Here is a 15,534-nt window from a genome sequence, read left to right on the forward strand (position 1 = left end):
TGGCTTTTGTTTCTATATCCTGGAGGTCCTTTCAATTAGCATCATACTATATGGCCTTATGTATCTAGATTTTGTTCTATTGTAAATCTCTGCTAGGAGAGCCCAAGGTTTCTACTGATTATGACGAATGAGGGAAACCATTGAGCCTAAGTTCCTTTGAGTCTGGCTTACTTCACTTAATGTGATTTTTTCTAAGTCTTTCCATTTCCTAACAAATGGGGCGGTGTCATTCTTTCTGACAGCTGCATAGAATTCCATTGTGTATAAATACCACAACTTGTTGATCCACTCATCAACTGAGGGACATCTGGGTTGGTTCCATATCTTTGCTGAGCCTTTTTTTTTTGGCCAGTCCTGGGACTTAAGCCCGGGACCTGAGCACTGTCCTTAGGCTTTCTCAAGGCTAGAGCTCTACCATTTAAGCTACAACACCATTTCTGGCTTTATCTATGTGTGTGGTACTGAGGAATGGATCCCGGCTCTTCATGCATGCTCAAGCATTCTACCACTAGGCCAAACTCTTGGTATGTGGTACTGAGGAGTCAAACACAGGTCTTTGTGCTTGGTAGGCAGGCACTCTACCACTAGGTCTAACTCCTGGCCCTTTGGTGAGCATTTTTGCCCAAGACTAGTACTCTTCTAATTGAGCCACAGCTCCACTTCGAATTTTTGGTAGCTAATTGGTGATAAAAGCTTCATTGCTTTTCTGTCCTAGCTGACTTAGAAGTAAGATCCTCAGGTCTCAGCCTTCTGAGTAGCTAGGTTTATAGGTGTGGGCCACCAGCATGCTGCCAGACCTTTTTATTTGTGACAGATTCTTGTTCTTGTGCCCAGATGAACCTCAGATTTGCCATTTTCTGGCTTCAGCCTTCCAAATAGCTTAAATATGCATTTATAATTATATACATGCATACATGCATAGATTTTTTAGAGTGGTTATTTTTAACAGGTACAATTTGGAGCAAGTTAAATTAATTCCTGTGCGAACAACAATCCTCAGATCTCAGCCTCCTGAGTAGCAGGGATTACAGACATGAGCTACTAAATGCATGGCTTTATAGTTTGTAATTAACATGTAATTAACATGATGTACAAATATATGTAGATGACAGGAAAATCATGACAGGGATATAGCCATGACCATTTTTCTGTTGTTGTTGTTTTTGGTCAGTCATGAGACTTGAACTCTGGGCCTGTGCATTGTCCCTGAGCTCTTCAGCTGCAAGCTAACACTACCAAATTGAGCTACAGCACCACTTCTGGTTTTCTGGTGGTTAATTGAGTTTTGTGCACAGGCTGGCTTTGAACCATGATCCTCAGATCTCAGCCTCCTGTGTAGGTAGGATTAAAGGCATGAGGTAGCAGCACCCAGCCCCATGACCATTTTTTTTTGCCAGTCCTGGGGCTTGAACTCAGGACCTGAGCAATTTCCTTGGACTTCCTCAAGGCTAGAGCTCTAATACTTGAGCCACAGCACCACTTTTGGCTTTTTCTACGTATGTGGTACTGAAGAATGGATTGTTGCATGCACAAGCGTTCTACCACTAGGCCAAACCCTTGGTCCCTCCACGACCTTTTTTTTTTTTTTTTTTTTTTTTTGCCAGTCCTGGGCTTGAGCTCAGGGCCTGAGCACTGTCCTTGGATTTTCTCAAAGCTAGAGCTCTACCACTTGAGCCTCAGCACCACTTCCAGCTTTTTTCTATATATGTGGTGCTGAAGAATCGAACCCGGGGCTTCGTGCATGCTAGGCAGGCACTCTACCACTAGGCCAAACTCCTGGCCCTCCACGACCATTTTTAAAAAAGAATAATTGGAAAATGGACCAGCTATGAGAAACTTAGACTACATGAACTTTGAAAAAAAGAAATTAATCTTCTATATACAGGCTATTGAAAGAAATGAGTAAAACTAAATGCTGTTAGTTCTGCTATGACACATTTTTAAATGGTAATTTATTTCAATACGGTTGATATGTTAGAAGATAATAGAAACATATACTAATTCCCCATATGATCATATTATAACCTATTATTTACTAGGAAAATGTAAAAAAAAAATGAAGCCAGTTAAGACACCACATTGCCTTTGAGTATACCAATCACGCATGCACATGCCTTAATGCCTATCAACATCTTCAGTTCATATGTGTGCATGGCCCATGTTAATATCGTCATCGTTTTGATTTAAGTATATGTGATACCAGAGCAATCACTACTTATCTTAGTTTTGCGTCCTGGGACTCAGTATCTGGGCTCTGTCTTTGAGCTTTCTTTGCTCAAGGCTAGCAGACTACCATTTGATCCACAGCTCCATTTCTGGCTTTTTGGCAGTTGAGTCTTGCAAACTTTCCTGCATGGGCTGGCTTTGAATGACAATCCTCAGATCTTAGCCTCCTAAGTAGCTAGGATTGTAGGCATACGTCTATATCATCCTTTATTATACATTTACTAAAGGGTTTCATGTTCTACATTTGTGCATGTTCACATTTATGAAGTACTTCAATTATATTCACTTCCTCTGCACATTCTCCTTTTACCTTCCCCCTTCTACTCATAGTCCCCCTCTTACAATCATGTCTCTTATTTTGGGGTGAATTGAGTCCACATATGTGGAAAGGTATATATTTTTTTTTCCTGAAACTGGCTTATTTTACTTAACACTATGATCTCCATTTCCATAAATTTTCCTACATCCATCATTTCATTCTTATTATGGCTGAATAATACTCCATTATACACATGTACCCCATTTTCTTTGTTGTTGGGCATTTATGCTGATTCAATTATTTTGCTCTTGTGAACAGTGCTACTATAAATATGGATGTGCAAATATTTCTGTTGTATGCTGACTTACATACTTTTGCAAGTTTTGCCCAGGAGTAGAATGCAGGATCATATGGTAGTATATTTCTTAATGATTTCCATAGTAGTTGTACTGATTTATATTCTCAACTGTGCATAAGGGTTTATTTTCCCATACATCCTAACCAGAATTTGTTAATATTTGTTTTCTTCAAAGTTATCATTCTTCTTAAAGAGTGATATGGAATCTGTGTTATTCTGATTTGCACTGTATTTCCTCTGTGCCTAAGCATGTTGGCCTTCTGTAAATTTATTGGGTGTGTGTGGAGGGGGGATATGAGGTTTTTTCGTTCAAGGCTAGCATTCTACTACTTGAACAAGGACACTACTTATTTTTTTTTTGCAGTTAGAATCTTAAAGACTTTCTTGCTGTAGACTGGCTTTGAACTATAATCCTCAGATCTCAGCTACTAGAGTCACTAGTATTACAGGGATTAGCCACTAGCACCCAGCTTGTACTCCTTTTAAGAAGTGTCCAATTCATTTGCTCACTGATTAGCTGGACTTCTCTTTTGGTATTTAAGTTTTGAAGCTTTTCATACATTCTAAATATTAATCCTTTGTATGATAAAAAATTGACAGACTTTTATCCAATTCTACAGGTCATCTCGAGTATATGGTATTTATTTCCTTTAATATTCAGAAGCTTTTTATTTTGATGCAATTCTATTTATCGACTGCTGATTTCCAGGATGATGCAGCCCTATTCGGGAAAGTTACCTATGCTTATGTCATTTGTTTTCCTGTATAGTTTCATAATTTCACACTTTGTTAAGCTCTTCGATCTATTTTGATTTTTGTACAGAGAGTAACATAATTTTTCCAACATCATTTGTTGAAAAGACAGCCTTTTTTGCCAACGAATGTATTTTGGTTCCCTTGTAAAAGATCAAACAACTCTTATCAATGTGAATTTATTTCTGAGTCCTTGGTCTACATGTCGTTTGGTACCATTATCAGGCTAGTTTTTCTTGTTTTTGTTTTGTTTTACTACTCCTCTGTAGTAATTAAAGTTAGGTGGGTTTTTTTGTGTTCGTTTTGTTTTGTTTTTGCCAGTTCTGGGTTTGAGCTCAGGGCCTGAGCACTGTCCTTGGACTTTTCTCAAGGCTAGAGCTCTACCACTTAAGCCTCAGCACCATTTCTGGCTTTCTTCTATGTATATGGTACTGAGGAATTCAACCTGGGTCTTTGTGCATGCTAGGCAAGCACTCTACCACTAGGCCAAACCCCCAGCCTAGTGTCTTTGTTGTCTGTTGCATGGATACTGTCCCTGAGCTTTTTTGCTCATCTGTGCTCTACCACTTGAGCCACAGTGCCACTTCCAATTTTCTGGTGGTTAACTGAAGGTAAATCTTATGGATTTTCACATAAGGACCGGCTTTGAACCATCAGGGCATTGCTGTTTCCCTCAAGATTGCTTTGTCTACTCAGAATCTTTCATTATTTCTCAAGGCAAAATTTTGCATTCTTGAAATTTAGAAATTTTTTATTTCTGTGAATGGCATTAGCATTTTTTTTTCAAATCCTGGGGCTTGACCTCAGGGCCTGGGCACTGTCCTTGAACTTTCTCAAGGCTGGTGCTCTACCACTTGAGCCACATTACCACTTCCAGCCTTTTCTGTGAATGAGGAACCAAGGAATCAAACCCAGCTTCGTGCATGCTGGGCAAGCACTCTACCATTAGGCCACATTGCCATGTCCAGCATTAGGAATTTGAATCTGCAGACTGCCTTCAGCAGTATAGCTACAGTATGAATTCTTCCAAACCATGAACATATGAGATCTGATACCTTCTTCAGTTTCCTCAAAGTTTTATAATTTTCATTGTAGAGATATTTTACCTCCACAAGTAACTTTATTCCTAAGAATTTTGGAATGAGATTGTTTTTCTGATTTATTTCTGAGATTTCATTATTGGCATGTTGCAAAGCCACTAGTTTTTGTTTGTCTAGTTTGTATCATGTTACTTGTCCAATAAAAGTCTTATATTTAAGGGTTTTTAGCTAGAGTCTTTAATGTTTTTGAAGGATAGAATCAGCAAATAAGGATAATATAACTTTTTCCTTACTGATTTGAATCTCTTCTCTTGCTTTATTGATCAGGCTGAGAATTCAAGCATTACATTTAATAGTAATGAAGACAGTAACACACTTGTCTCATTTCTGACTTAGAGGAAATGGTCAAAAGCTGCCCCACATAATTCAGTTTTGGCTAGATTTATTGTATACAGCCTTTATTATGTTGATATATGTTCTTTCTGTATCTACTTCCTTCGTTAAAACAAGATGTTGGATTTTGCCAATTAAGATAATCATGTATAGTTCATTTCAATATAATGTCTAGTGAGCCTCACTGCTGAATTGGTTCACCCTTTGTCTCACTGTTTTTGTGCTTTCCCCTCCCCCTCTCCAGATAGAAAAGTCCCCTTGAAACTCATCTCCAACTAACTATTAAAAGTGGAACTGTGGGCCAAGAGTTTGGCCTAGTGGTAGAGTGCTTGCCCAGCATGTACCAAGACCCAGGTTCAATTCCTCAGTACCACCTAAATAGAAAAGCCTGAAGAGATGCTGCAGCTCAAGTGGTAGAATGCTAGCCTTTGAGGACAGCCCAAGGACAGTGGTCAGGCCCTGAGTTCAAGCCCCAGGAGTGACAAAAAAAAAAAAAAAGAGGTGGAACTGGGCTCAAAGTGGTAGAGGGCTAGGCTTGAGCAAAAAGAGCTCCCAAGTTCAAGCCATACATACTGACAAACAAAAACAAGAATTTACCTTGAACCCTTCAGGGACAATGACAGCTCCCCAGTCTGCACTGTGTCCCTGGCCAGTCAGTTTACCATCTACTTCCCAAATAAATTCACCTTTTTATATGAAAAATAAAATAAAATAACTACCTTGAGAGGATTTTGTTGCTTTTAGTTAAGAATGGACCAGTTTACATTTTGATAGTTGACATTTCCTTTCACATAATTTTTCTGTTTTCTTTAGTTTTAAAATGGTCTTCCTCAACTGTTTATCTCAGCTCAATGTGCCTGTATACAGTTAAACGCTAGTTTTAAAGGTCAAACTATGACCAGGTGCTGGTGGCTCATGCCTGTAATCCTAGCTACTCAGGGTTGAGATCTGAGGATCACAGATTAAAGCCAGCTGAAGTAGGAAAGTCTGTAAAACACTCATGTCCAATTAACTACTGGAAGTAAAACTGTGGCTCAAGTGGTAGAGTGTTAGCCTTAAGCACAAAAGCTCAGGGATAGCACCCAGGCCCTGAGATCAAACTCTAGGATCAGCGCAAGCGCGCACACGCGCGCGCACACGCACACGCACGCGCACGCGCACACGCACACAAACACACACACTCACACATAAAGTCACACGTTGGTATAGTTTTAGATGCAATGTGTAATTTTATTACAAAACCATTCTTTTGGCATTAGTTGGTTACAGTGATAGCAAGATACTGTGAGTGTGGCATAGCAGCTCTAATGTAACAGTTACATTCCTTGCTGACTGAACCAAAGCTTAAATTCCTTTAAATCCATCGCATACAAATTATCTGTACTCATCACTGATACAAATCTTTACTTGTATACCTTTTAGGAAAGAGTAGATTCTGTACCATCTAATCTAGGATCATATTAAATGTTGATAAGAGTTCAAAAGTAGTAGAGTTCCATCATGAGACCTTTTCCTTCCCCCTTCCTGCTCCAATTACTTTGCTTTAAATGCATTAAATTTCCTAGAGCTAGTAGGAATAGCAGCACCTAAGAAACATTACACTTAGTTCTTGTTAAAAAGCAATGCCTGTGCAATGCGTGTTTTTCAGCATGGATAAGAAAATGATCACCCTAGTTTTAAACTCTTGCTGTAGAGTCTCTTAAATAAATAAAAGCATCCCATCAAGGTCATGTTACTGCTGTACATTTGATGGTAAGTCACTTTCTCTACTGTGTTTGCTTTGAAGAGATCTTCCAATATACCTCCAATATTCCTTTCTTATAGTGTCTTTTTCTTTAGCTAGGACTTCACATAACTGAAATGAAAAATAAAAATTTGTTAAAGCAAATGTATAATTCAAACTAAAACCACATGCCTTTGAAACACAAGTGAACTCACATCATTTTCAAATGAGACATACACTGCAGAATAATAGTACTGATACAGATCTTTTCCTAAAACAGAAATATCCCTGCTGAGTAACCGTATTGAAAAGGGGCACTGAGCACAATCAAATGTGAAGTACCAAAGGCAAAATACTAAGTCCCATCAACTCACCTCTAATGCTTTATTAAGAATGTCCTCCTTGTTGTCACATTGGTTTTCTAGCATGTCTTCATAGATATCCACAAGAAAGGCAATTAGGTATGGGGAGCTGTGACTTGGTTGCAAATCAAGTAGTTGATTTAATAGATTAGGGTATCTGGAAAGGCCATAATCCTGCAGAATTCTTAGATAAAATAATTAATTAATTAACTAACTGAATTTTGAGAGGAAGAACAAAAAGGAGTCAAAAGATCAAAAGAAAAAAAGACCTGATGGTAATGAGTATCGAATTCAGGACCATGTGCAAGTCCAGAAGACCACTGTCCGAGCCTTATCAGGATAACTAATTTAATTTGAATAAAACTGTTTAAAAATTATCATTTATAACCCAAACTGTATAATACAAAATTAGAGCAAAAAATAAATCCTTAAAGAATTGAAAGGCTGGGTGCTGGTGGCTCACACCTGTAATCCTAGTTACTCAGGAGGCTGAGATATGAGGATCACAGTTCAAAGCCAGCCCGGGCAAGTCCCTGAGACTCTTATCTCCAATTAGCCACCTGAAAACCAGAAGCAGCAATATGGCTCAAGTGGTAGCGAGCTAGCCTTGAACTGAAGAGCTCAGGGACACTGCCCAGGCCCAGAGTTCAAGCCCTATGACCACCAACAACAAAAGGAATAAGGAGGAGAAGGAAAAGAAGAGGAGGAGGGAGGAGGGAGAAGGAGGGAGGAGGAGGGAGGAGGGAGGAGGAAGGAGGAGGACGAAGGAGGAGGAGGAAGAGGAGGAGGAGGAAAGCAAAGAAAAATAGAGTGCTATTCCTTTTATTTTGTTTTGGGTTTTTTTTTGTTGCTGTTGTTGTTTCCAGTCCTAGGGTTTGAACTCAGGGCCTGAACATTGTCCATGGGCTTTCCCAAGGCTAGAGCTCTACCACTGGAGCCATAGCACCATTCATTTCTGGTTTTCTCTGTGTATGTGTTACTGAGGAATCAACCTCAGGTCTTCGTACATGTTAGGCAAGTACTACCATGAGGCCAAACTCACGGCCAGACTTTTTTTTTTTTTTTTTAAATTCCTTCAACTCTCCAGGGACTGTAGGCCCCAATCACTGACACATCTACAAACGTGATAGGGTCCACACAGTGTTCTTTGGGCCCAGTTTCACTGGAGGGTCTCTAAGTTCAACAAGTAACTTGACTACATAAGAGACCAAGCAAGCAAAACCTTTGTTTCAGGAATAAGACGAAACTGAAGATCTCTAGCAATGAAAGCAGAAATGCCAGTGATCCATACAATCTGCTTTTAAACAGCATGTCCTATATATTCTGCTGTATAACATAAAACTCTAGAGGACTCACGCTGACAAATACCACTAGAAGATTCATAAATAAAAAATTTAATTTAAAATGCATCATTCAGGGGCTGGGAATGTGGCTTAGTGAGAGAGTGCTTGTCTAGCATGTCTAGCATGTATGAAGGCTTGGGTTTGACTTCTCAGAACCACATAAACAGAAAACGCTGAAAGTGGCGCTGTGGCTTAAGTGGTAGACTGCTAACCTTTAAGGAAGCTCAGGGACAGTACCCAGGCACTGAGTTCAAGCCCCAGGACTAGAAACAAACATATAAACAAAAAAATAAAATGCTTATTGTGACTAGGAACCAATGGCTCAGGCATGTAATCCTTACTATTTTAGGAAGCTGAAGATCCTAAGGCTCATGGTTGGAAACCAAACCCAGGTTAAAAAAAAGTCTGTGAAACTCTTGGCTCCAAAATAACTAACAAAAAGCTGGAGGCATGGCTTAGCATAGCTCTAGCAGTAGAGTACCACCTAGCCAAACAAGATGCAAAACCCTGAGTTCAAACATATGTGCAACGAAAAAGAAGGCATTTTTTTTCTTTTTTTTGTTGTGGGTTTTGGGGCTTGAATTTGGGGCCTGAGTACTGCCTCTGAGCTTTCTGCTCAAGGCTAGCACTACAGTACTTTGAGCCACAGCACCACTTCCAGTTTTTTGGTAGTTAACTGGAGAATAAGAGTCTCATCAGACTTCCCTTCATGGACTGGCTTTGAACTGCAATCCATGTATCTCATCCTCCAGAGTAACTAGGATTACAGCCATGAGTCACCAGTGCCTGGTGGCATTGTTTACTTACAAACTATTCTAAACATCTTTTCTTATTTGGAAGATGAAGAGAAGGATAAAGGCATTCTAAGAAGTTACCATAATCCTAAAATCTGACCACAGAACATATTCTTGTGGGGGGGGGGGAAGGGGCATGGGGCTTGAACTCTGGGCCTCAGCTCAAGGCTACTGCCCTATCCCAGGGCCTGGGTGTTGTCCCCGAGCATTTCTGCTCAGAACTACCACCCTGCCCCTGGAGCCACAGCCCCACTTCCCCTTTTCTAGAGATTGACTAGAGATAAGAGTCTCCATGTCTTCAGTGCCCTGGCTGGCTTTGAATTGAGATCCTCAGATTTCAGCTTCCTGAGTAGCTAGGATTACAGGTGTGAGCCACCACAGCTCTATAGAACATATTCTATGACACACATATCAGCAGGCTGTTTATGTAAAATTACTGTGAAACAAGCAGGCACTGGGTGGCTCACATCTATACTCCTAGCTACTGAGGAGGCTAAGACTCTTCTAATAAACCACCAAAAAACCAGAAGTGGCACTGTGGTTCAAGGGGTAAGGTGGTAACCTTGAGCTGAAAAGCTCAGGGACAGCACCCAGGCCCAGAATTCAAGCCCCCAAACCGACAAAAAAAAAAGAAAAAGAAAACTACCTGAATAATCTCTTACCCTTTCAAGTAGTTCCATGCACTTTCATTATGTGGTACAAGTTTGATCATTTCCAGAGTATACCTGAAGGAAAAAAGTCCAAAAACAAATCTGCATATAATTTTTAAAGAGCAGTGATAGGATTACAAGTTACATTTACAACTTTGAGGAGGCACAATCATGTCACTTCCTTTCCCCATACTAGGCTATCTTGATGACTGTGGCAAAGCCCTAGCTCATAACTAAATTATAGAACCCATGGATCTGCATCTGTCAACTCATATTTGTACAATCCTAAACTTTTCATTTTCAATATTTTAGTGTTTTTTGCTTCTAAGAATTAAGAAATAGTCAATAAGGAATAATCAATGTTTGAAATCCAGTATGTGGATACATTTTACATACAATAATATGAAGTATTTAAACTTTTGACAAGAAAGTCAACTTCTAACAGAAAAGTAACAGTGCTGGATGATCAAGTCTGAGTTTCCTATATTTAAATATCACTACATGGATTATAGATAATAAAATTTTGCCTGGTATGGTGATATCACCTATAATCCCAAGCATTTGAGAGGCTAAGCCAGGAAAATTAGAAGTTGAAGACCAATATAGGCTCTTTAGTGAGACTCTCTGTCTCTGTCTCCGCACCAATCTCTGTACCTACCTACTTATCTACCTACCTACCTATCACTGTATACAAATACACATGTAAAATATCATTTCAGTAACTCCCATTGGAATTTCTTGTGATGCTACAAATGTTCCTTATCTATGGTTCCTAATATGGTGGTCACGAGTATCATATGGGTACTGATATCTGAGGAAGTGTCTTTTATATTATCAGGTCACTGAAATTTAAACAACACTGCATGACTAAAAGCTGCCATAGTGTGACAGCGCAGATTTAGGTGGAAAGGCAATAAAAGTACATGTAAGCATGAGAGGTATGTCAACTCCAGACATCAGACTAGAGCAGAGTGAACAGAGAATACTGGGCTAAAGCCTTTTTTTTTTTCTTTTCTTTTTTTGGTACTAGGGATTGAACCCAGGACATTGCACTTGTTAGGCAAGCGCTTTGCCACTGAGCTACATCCCAGCCCTGAAGCTTTTTTTTTTTCTTAAAGGAACAACTCAGGTAGGAAAGTAGCTTGGTGGCAGAGTGCTTGCCTAGCATGCATGAAGCTCTGGGTTCGATTTCTTGGTACCACATAAACAGAAAAAGTCAGAAGTAACGCTGTGGCTCAAGTGGTAGAGTGCTAGCCTTTAGCAAAAAAGGCTCAGAGACAGTACCCAGGCCCTGAGTTCTGTTGGGAGCCAGAGTGGAATCAAACTATCCTTTGATTTGCATCAGATAATTGCTTTATTGCTTTTATTGCTTTATTGTTTTTTTGGCCTTATTCTGTTTAACTGATCTGAGATTTACCATATGAATGTAACCCCCAACAGTTCCCTGATTTACCATCTGGATGTAACACCTGGCAGTTCCCTGGTTTCAAGAAAGTATATAAGCCTTGATTTGGAAATAAACAAGCCTGCAGACTTGGGCTGTAGACCTCCCAAACCCCATCTGTTTGTCTCTCTTCTATTTTTTCCTAGTCCCTGCCCCGGCAGAGTTCAAGCCCCAGGACTGGAAAGAAGAAAAAAAAAAAAAAGGACTGGGCACCAGTATTCTCATGCTTGTAATCCTTGCTACTCAGGAAGCTGAGATCAGAGGACTGCAGTTTGAAGCCAAGCCTGTATAGGAAAATCCAATTAACTTCTCAAAAGCTGGAAGTAGAGCTGTGGCTCAAGTGGCAAAGTGTTAGCCTTGAGCAAAATAGCTTAGGGACAATGCCCAAGTCCAGCACAATGTGTGTGTGTGTGTGTATGTGTGTGTGTGTATATACACACACATACATACACACACATATATAGCAGCTCAGTGGTAAAGCAAGAACTGGATTTGATTTGATTCCAATTCTATGAGGAAAGCAACAACAAAAATCACTCAGCAAAATCCTACCTATAGAACAAGATCCAGCAGCAGTAGGTGCAGACATGAGAGCAAGGGCGATGACAGGCAGGGTGTGATAAAATCAGCATCAAATTAAATATAAAAATTCATGACCATTCAATAACTTCTAATTCTTCTAACAGCTTTTTGTACAGTAGCTTTCAACTGGGTTAATTTTTCCCCCAAAGGACCTTTGGCAATATGTACAGGTAGTATTTGTTTAAAGCCAGAAGTAATGTTAAATATCCTGCAAGAGACATTCCCCCACAAGAAAGACACAGCCTAAGATCATGCAATAGGATAACATGGCATCTGAGAGCTAATATCTAAAATCCAATAGCGTTTAATGAAACAATTCTATAATAAACTTTCTGACACTCTGAAATTTGGCTTCTTTATCATCTCTCTAGTAATAATATCAAGAAACTTAAGACACTATTAACATTTCTAAAGGTATCACTTGTGTTTCACCTCCATATCCAGTCCCATGAGGGCAGGATCAGAGGCACTTTGGATCTCTGCTATACTCCCAATGCCTGAAACAAGGTAGGCATGCAAATTCTAAATGAATGACTTAAGTGAAGGGCAATTACTCACTGGACTTCTCTCTCCAATATAGTGCGGTCATTGTAGCCAGTAGTATTAGAAATGACAAAATGTCTTTGGTTCCAGACAGAGTTATTTCTCACATCCTCTTTGAGAAGCTGGTCTACATACTGCAGCTCATTATCCCAAAGCCTAAATTCCTAAGAGGAAATCTGAATTAGAGAAATGTTTCATTTTTTAATAAACAATAAAAATGGATAAAAATATTAGTAAAACTATGAATGGAAAACTGAAAAATAAATGACAGTTGCAAGATCAAGGAACTAGAAGGAGATAAAACAGTCTCAATTCTGGGAAGATTCATACTGAAAACAGCAAAAAGTCATCAAAGAAAATTTTGAGTTGGGGAAAAAAATCCACCAAATTCACTAGTAAGACAATGAGTGTAACTATACACAGTATACAAATAAAAGCAACATAAAACAAACACATATATGATTAAAATTACCTTCAAATATGCATAGAGAAATAGACACAATTGGATTTAGACACAAACTTTTTACTTTATAAAACAGGTTTAGTCTGGAAGTATAGCTTACCTAGTGGTAAAGTGCTCATCTAGCATGCACAAAGCCCTAGGTTCATTTCCCAGTACCACATACTCAGAAAAGGTCAGAAGTGGTGCTATGGCTCAAGTGGCAGAGCACTAGTCTTGAGCAAAAGTGTCCAAGGACAGTGCCCAGGCCTTGAGTAAAGCCCCAGGACTGGCAAAATAACAACAACAACAAAAACAGATTTAATTTTTAAAATGTGGGGAGAATGGTTAAAAATTAGGACATCAGAAAAAAATTAATGTAGTTATACTTCTTCTTTTCTTTCTTTCCTTTTTTTTCTTTTCTTTTCTGTTGTTTTTTTTTTTTTGTGGGTCATGGTGCTTGAACTTGGCCTGGGTGCTGTCCTGAGCTCTTCAGCTCGTTACCGCCCTACCCCTGGGCCTGGGAGTTGTCCACGTGCACTTCAGCTCAAGGATACCACCCTACCCCTTGAGCCAAGCTGCACTTCCCCTTTTCTACAGGTTAATCGGAAATATGAGTTTCAGGTCCTTTTGGCCAGGGCTGGCTTTGAACGCTGATCCTCATATCTCAACCTCCTGAGTAGCTAGGATTACAGGTGTGAGCCACTGCATCTGACTACTTTTTATTTTCTAATAGAAAAAGAATAAGAATCTCAATATGATATTTTCTGATACTTCACATGATAGTGAAAATAAAGGAGTCCAGTATTTTTGTGAAAAGTCCCCTGACTGGATAAGAAGTGGAGCTCAGGTATCACTGTTGTGCGCCACTTGAGTGGTATAGTCTGTAACGTGCTAGGTACAGAAAGACAGCAAACAACCTGGCTTGGCAGCTCACACCTGTAATCCTAGCTACGCAACCTAGAAACTATCATATGCTATATGATCCATTTGTGAATATCCTCTTTATGGCCTGATCCCTAGTAACTACAGATTTATTCCTCTATCATTTAGTATTCAACAATGTCTCCTAAAAGAAATCACACAAGTATGAAATTTTATGAGAATGCCCTTTTTAGATTCATCTAAGTAATTAGACATATCATGTTTGTTCCTTTTCACTGCAGACTAGAATTGCATGTATATATGTATATTTCTGAGAGTCTAACTATATGGCTTATGTTATCCTAGAACGCAATATAAAGCAGACTGGGCATTGAATTCATAATACTCCCATTTCGGCCTTTCTACTACTGAGATTACTGTTATACACTATCATATCCAACTTGTTTATATCATTGGATTTCATTTCATTGTATTTTACATAAACGGGATACACCCAATATAGCAAAATACATCTTATCTGTGATAAACTAGGGGGAAAGGCCTTTAAGTCTTCAGTTGAAAAGTATTAACATGATTAAAGTATCAATGCCAAATAACATATAGTCCAATATTCACAATGTTTATTAATGTTTAACACTAAGATGGTTAGTGCTACAGTTCTATATAATACGTAAGTCTCATATTTCCATTTAAGTGATCCAAGAATGTAATAAATTCACCATATTCTTACAGGAAGTAACAGAAACATTTGTTTAAATAGCTTTCTATATAAAGACCAGGTGCTATTGTGAGGGTTGTCTGGTACATTCTAGGATGCCTACTTAGCAGACTCCCTGATCTATTAACTACTAGATGCCAGTAGCACCCTGTCCCTACTTCTAACAACAAAGACAGCCTCCAGATATTGCCAGATGTCTCGGAGGAGCACAATTCCCAGTACCTGAGAGCCAATGACTTCCACAAATATACATGATACCAGGTGTGCCAGTACCACTTTCAACTTTGGAATGTGCTATTAATTTCCTTTTTATTTAGCATATAAACATACAGATTCTCTTTACTTTTCAGAATTCATTCATTTTTCATCATAATTCAAACTAATCTTTTAAAATTTATGTTTGAAGCTGGGTGCCAGTAACTCATGACTGTATTCCTTACTACTCAGAAGCTTGAAATACAAGGATCATGGCTCAAGGCCAGTCTAGGCTGGAAAAGTCTGTTAGACTCTTATCTTGGATTAACCACAAAAAGCCAGAAGTAGCTGGGTGCGGTGGCCTATAAATCCTAGCTGCTCAGGAGGCTAAGATCTGAGGATCAAGGTTCAAAGCCAGCCCCGGCACAAAAGGACCCGAGACTCTTACCTCCAATTAACCTCTAGAAAACGGGAAGTGGGACTTGGCTCTAGCCTTGAGCTGAAGAGCTCAGGGACAGTACCCAGGCCTAGTTCAAGCCCCATGACCCACAAAAAGAAGCCAGAAGTAGAGCTGTGGCTCAAGTGATAGACCTTTGAGGAAAAGAGTTCAGGGACAGCAGCCAGCCTCCAAGTTCATGTCTCGGTATCACCGCAAAAGTTTGAAACAAAAAAAAAACCCCTATATCAAATGTGATATAATGCACACTTATATATTAAAAAAAACAACATATGCTATATTCGCTGGGAAGTGGATAGAACTAAATCATGTTGAGTGATAAGCCAAGACCAAAGGAACAAAAGGCTCAGGCAGTCTCCTTAATATGTAT

General features: G+C 39.3%; 1 protein-coding gene across 1 annotated transcript in view; it reads right to left on the reverse strand.

The window, feature by feature from the left end:
* Positions 1-6,249: 6,249 nt before the first annotated feature.
* Fnta (farnesyltransferase, CAAX box, subunit alpha) overlaps positions 6,250-15,534 on the reverse strand; it is a 30,089-nt gene continuing 20,804 nt past the window's right edge. Inside the window, exons 6-9 of the mRNA XM_090353839.1 lie at positions 12,486-12,634; positions 9,914-9,976; positions 7,127-7,298; positions 6,250-6,884 (exon numbers count right to left, since the gene is read on the reverse strand). Coding sequence (XP_090209965.1) covers positions 6,762-6,884; positions 7,127-7,298; positions 9,914-9,976; positions 12,486-12,634 — 507 coding nt within the window. The 3' untranslated portion in view covers positions 6,250-6,761. The remainder of the gene's footprint in view (positions 6,885-7,126; positions 7,299-9,913; positions 9,977-12,485; positions 12,635-15,534) is intronic.

This window comes from Megascapheus bottae, chromosome 20 (assembly GCF_031878675.1).
Source record: "Megascapheus bottae isolate mThoBot1 chromosome 20, mThoBot2.hap1, whole genome shotgun sequence".
Taxonomy (NCBI): Eukaryota; Metazoa; Chordata; class Mammalia; order Rodentia; family Geomyidae; genus Megascapheus; species Megascapheus bottae.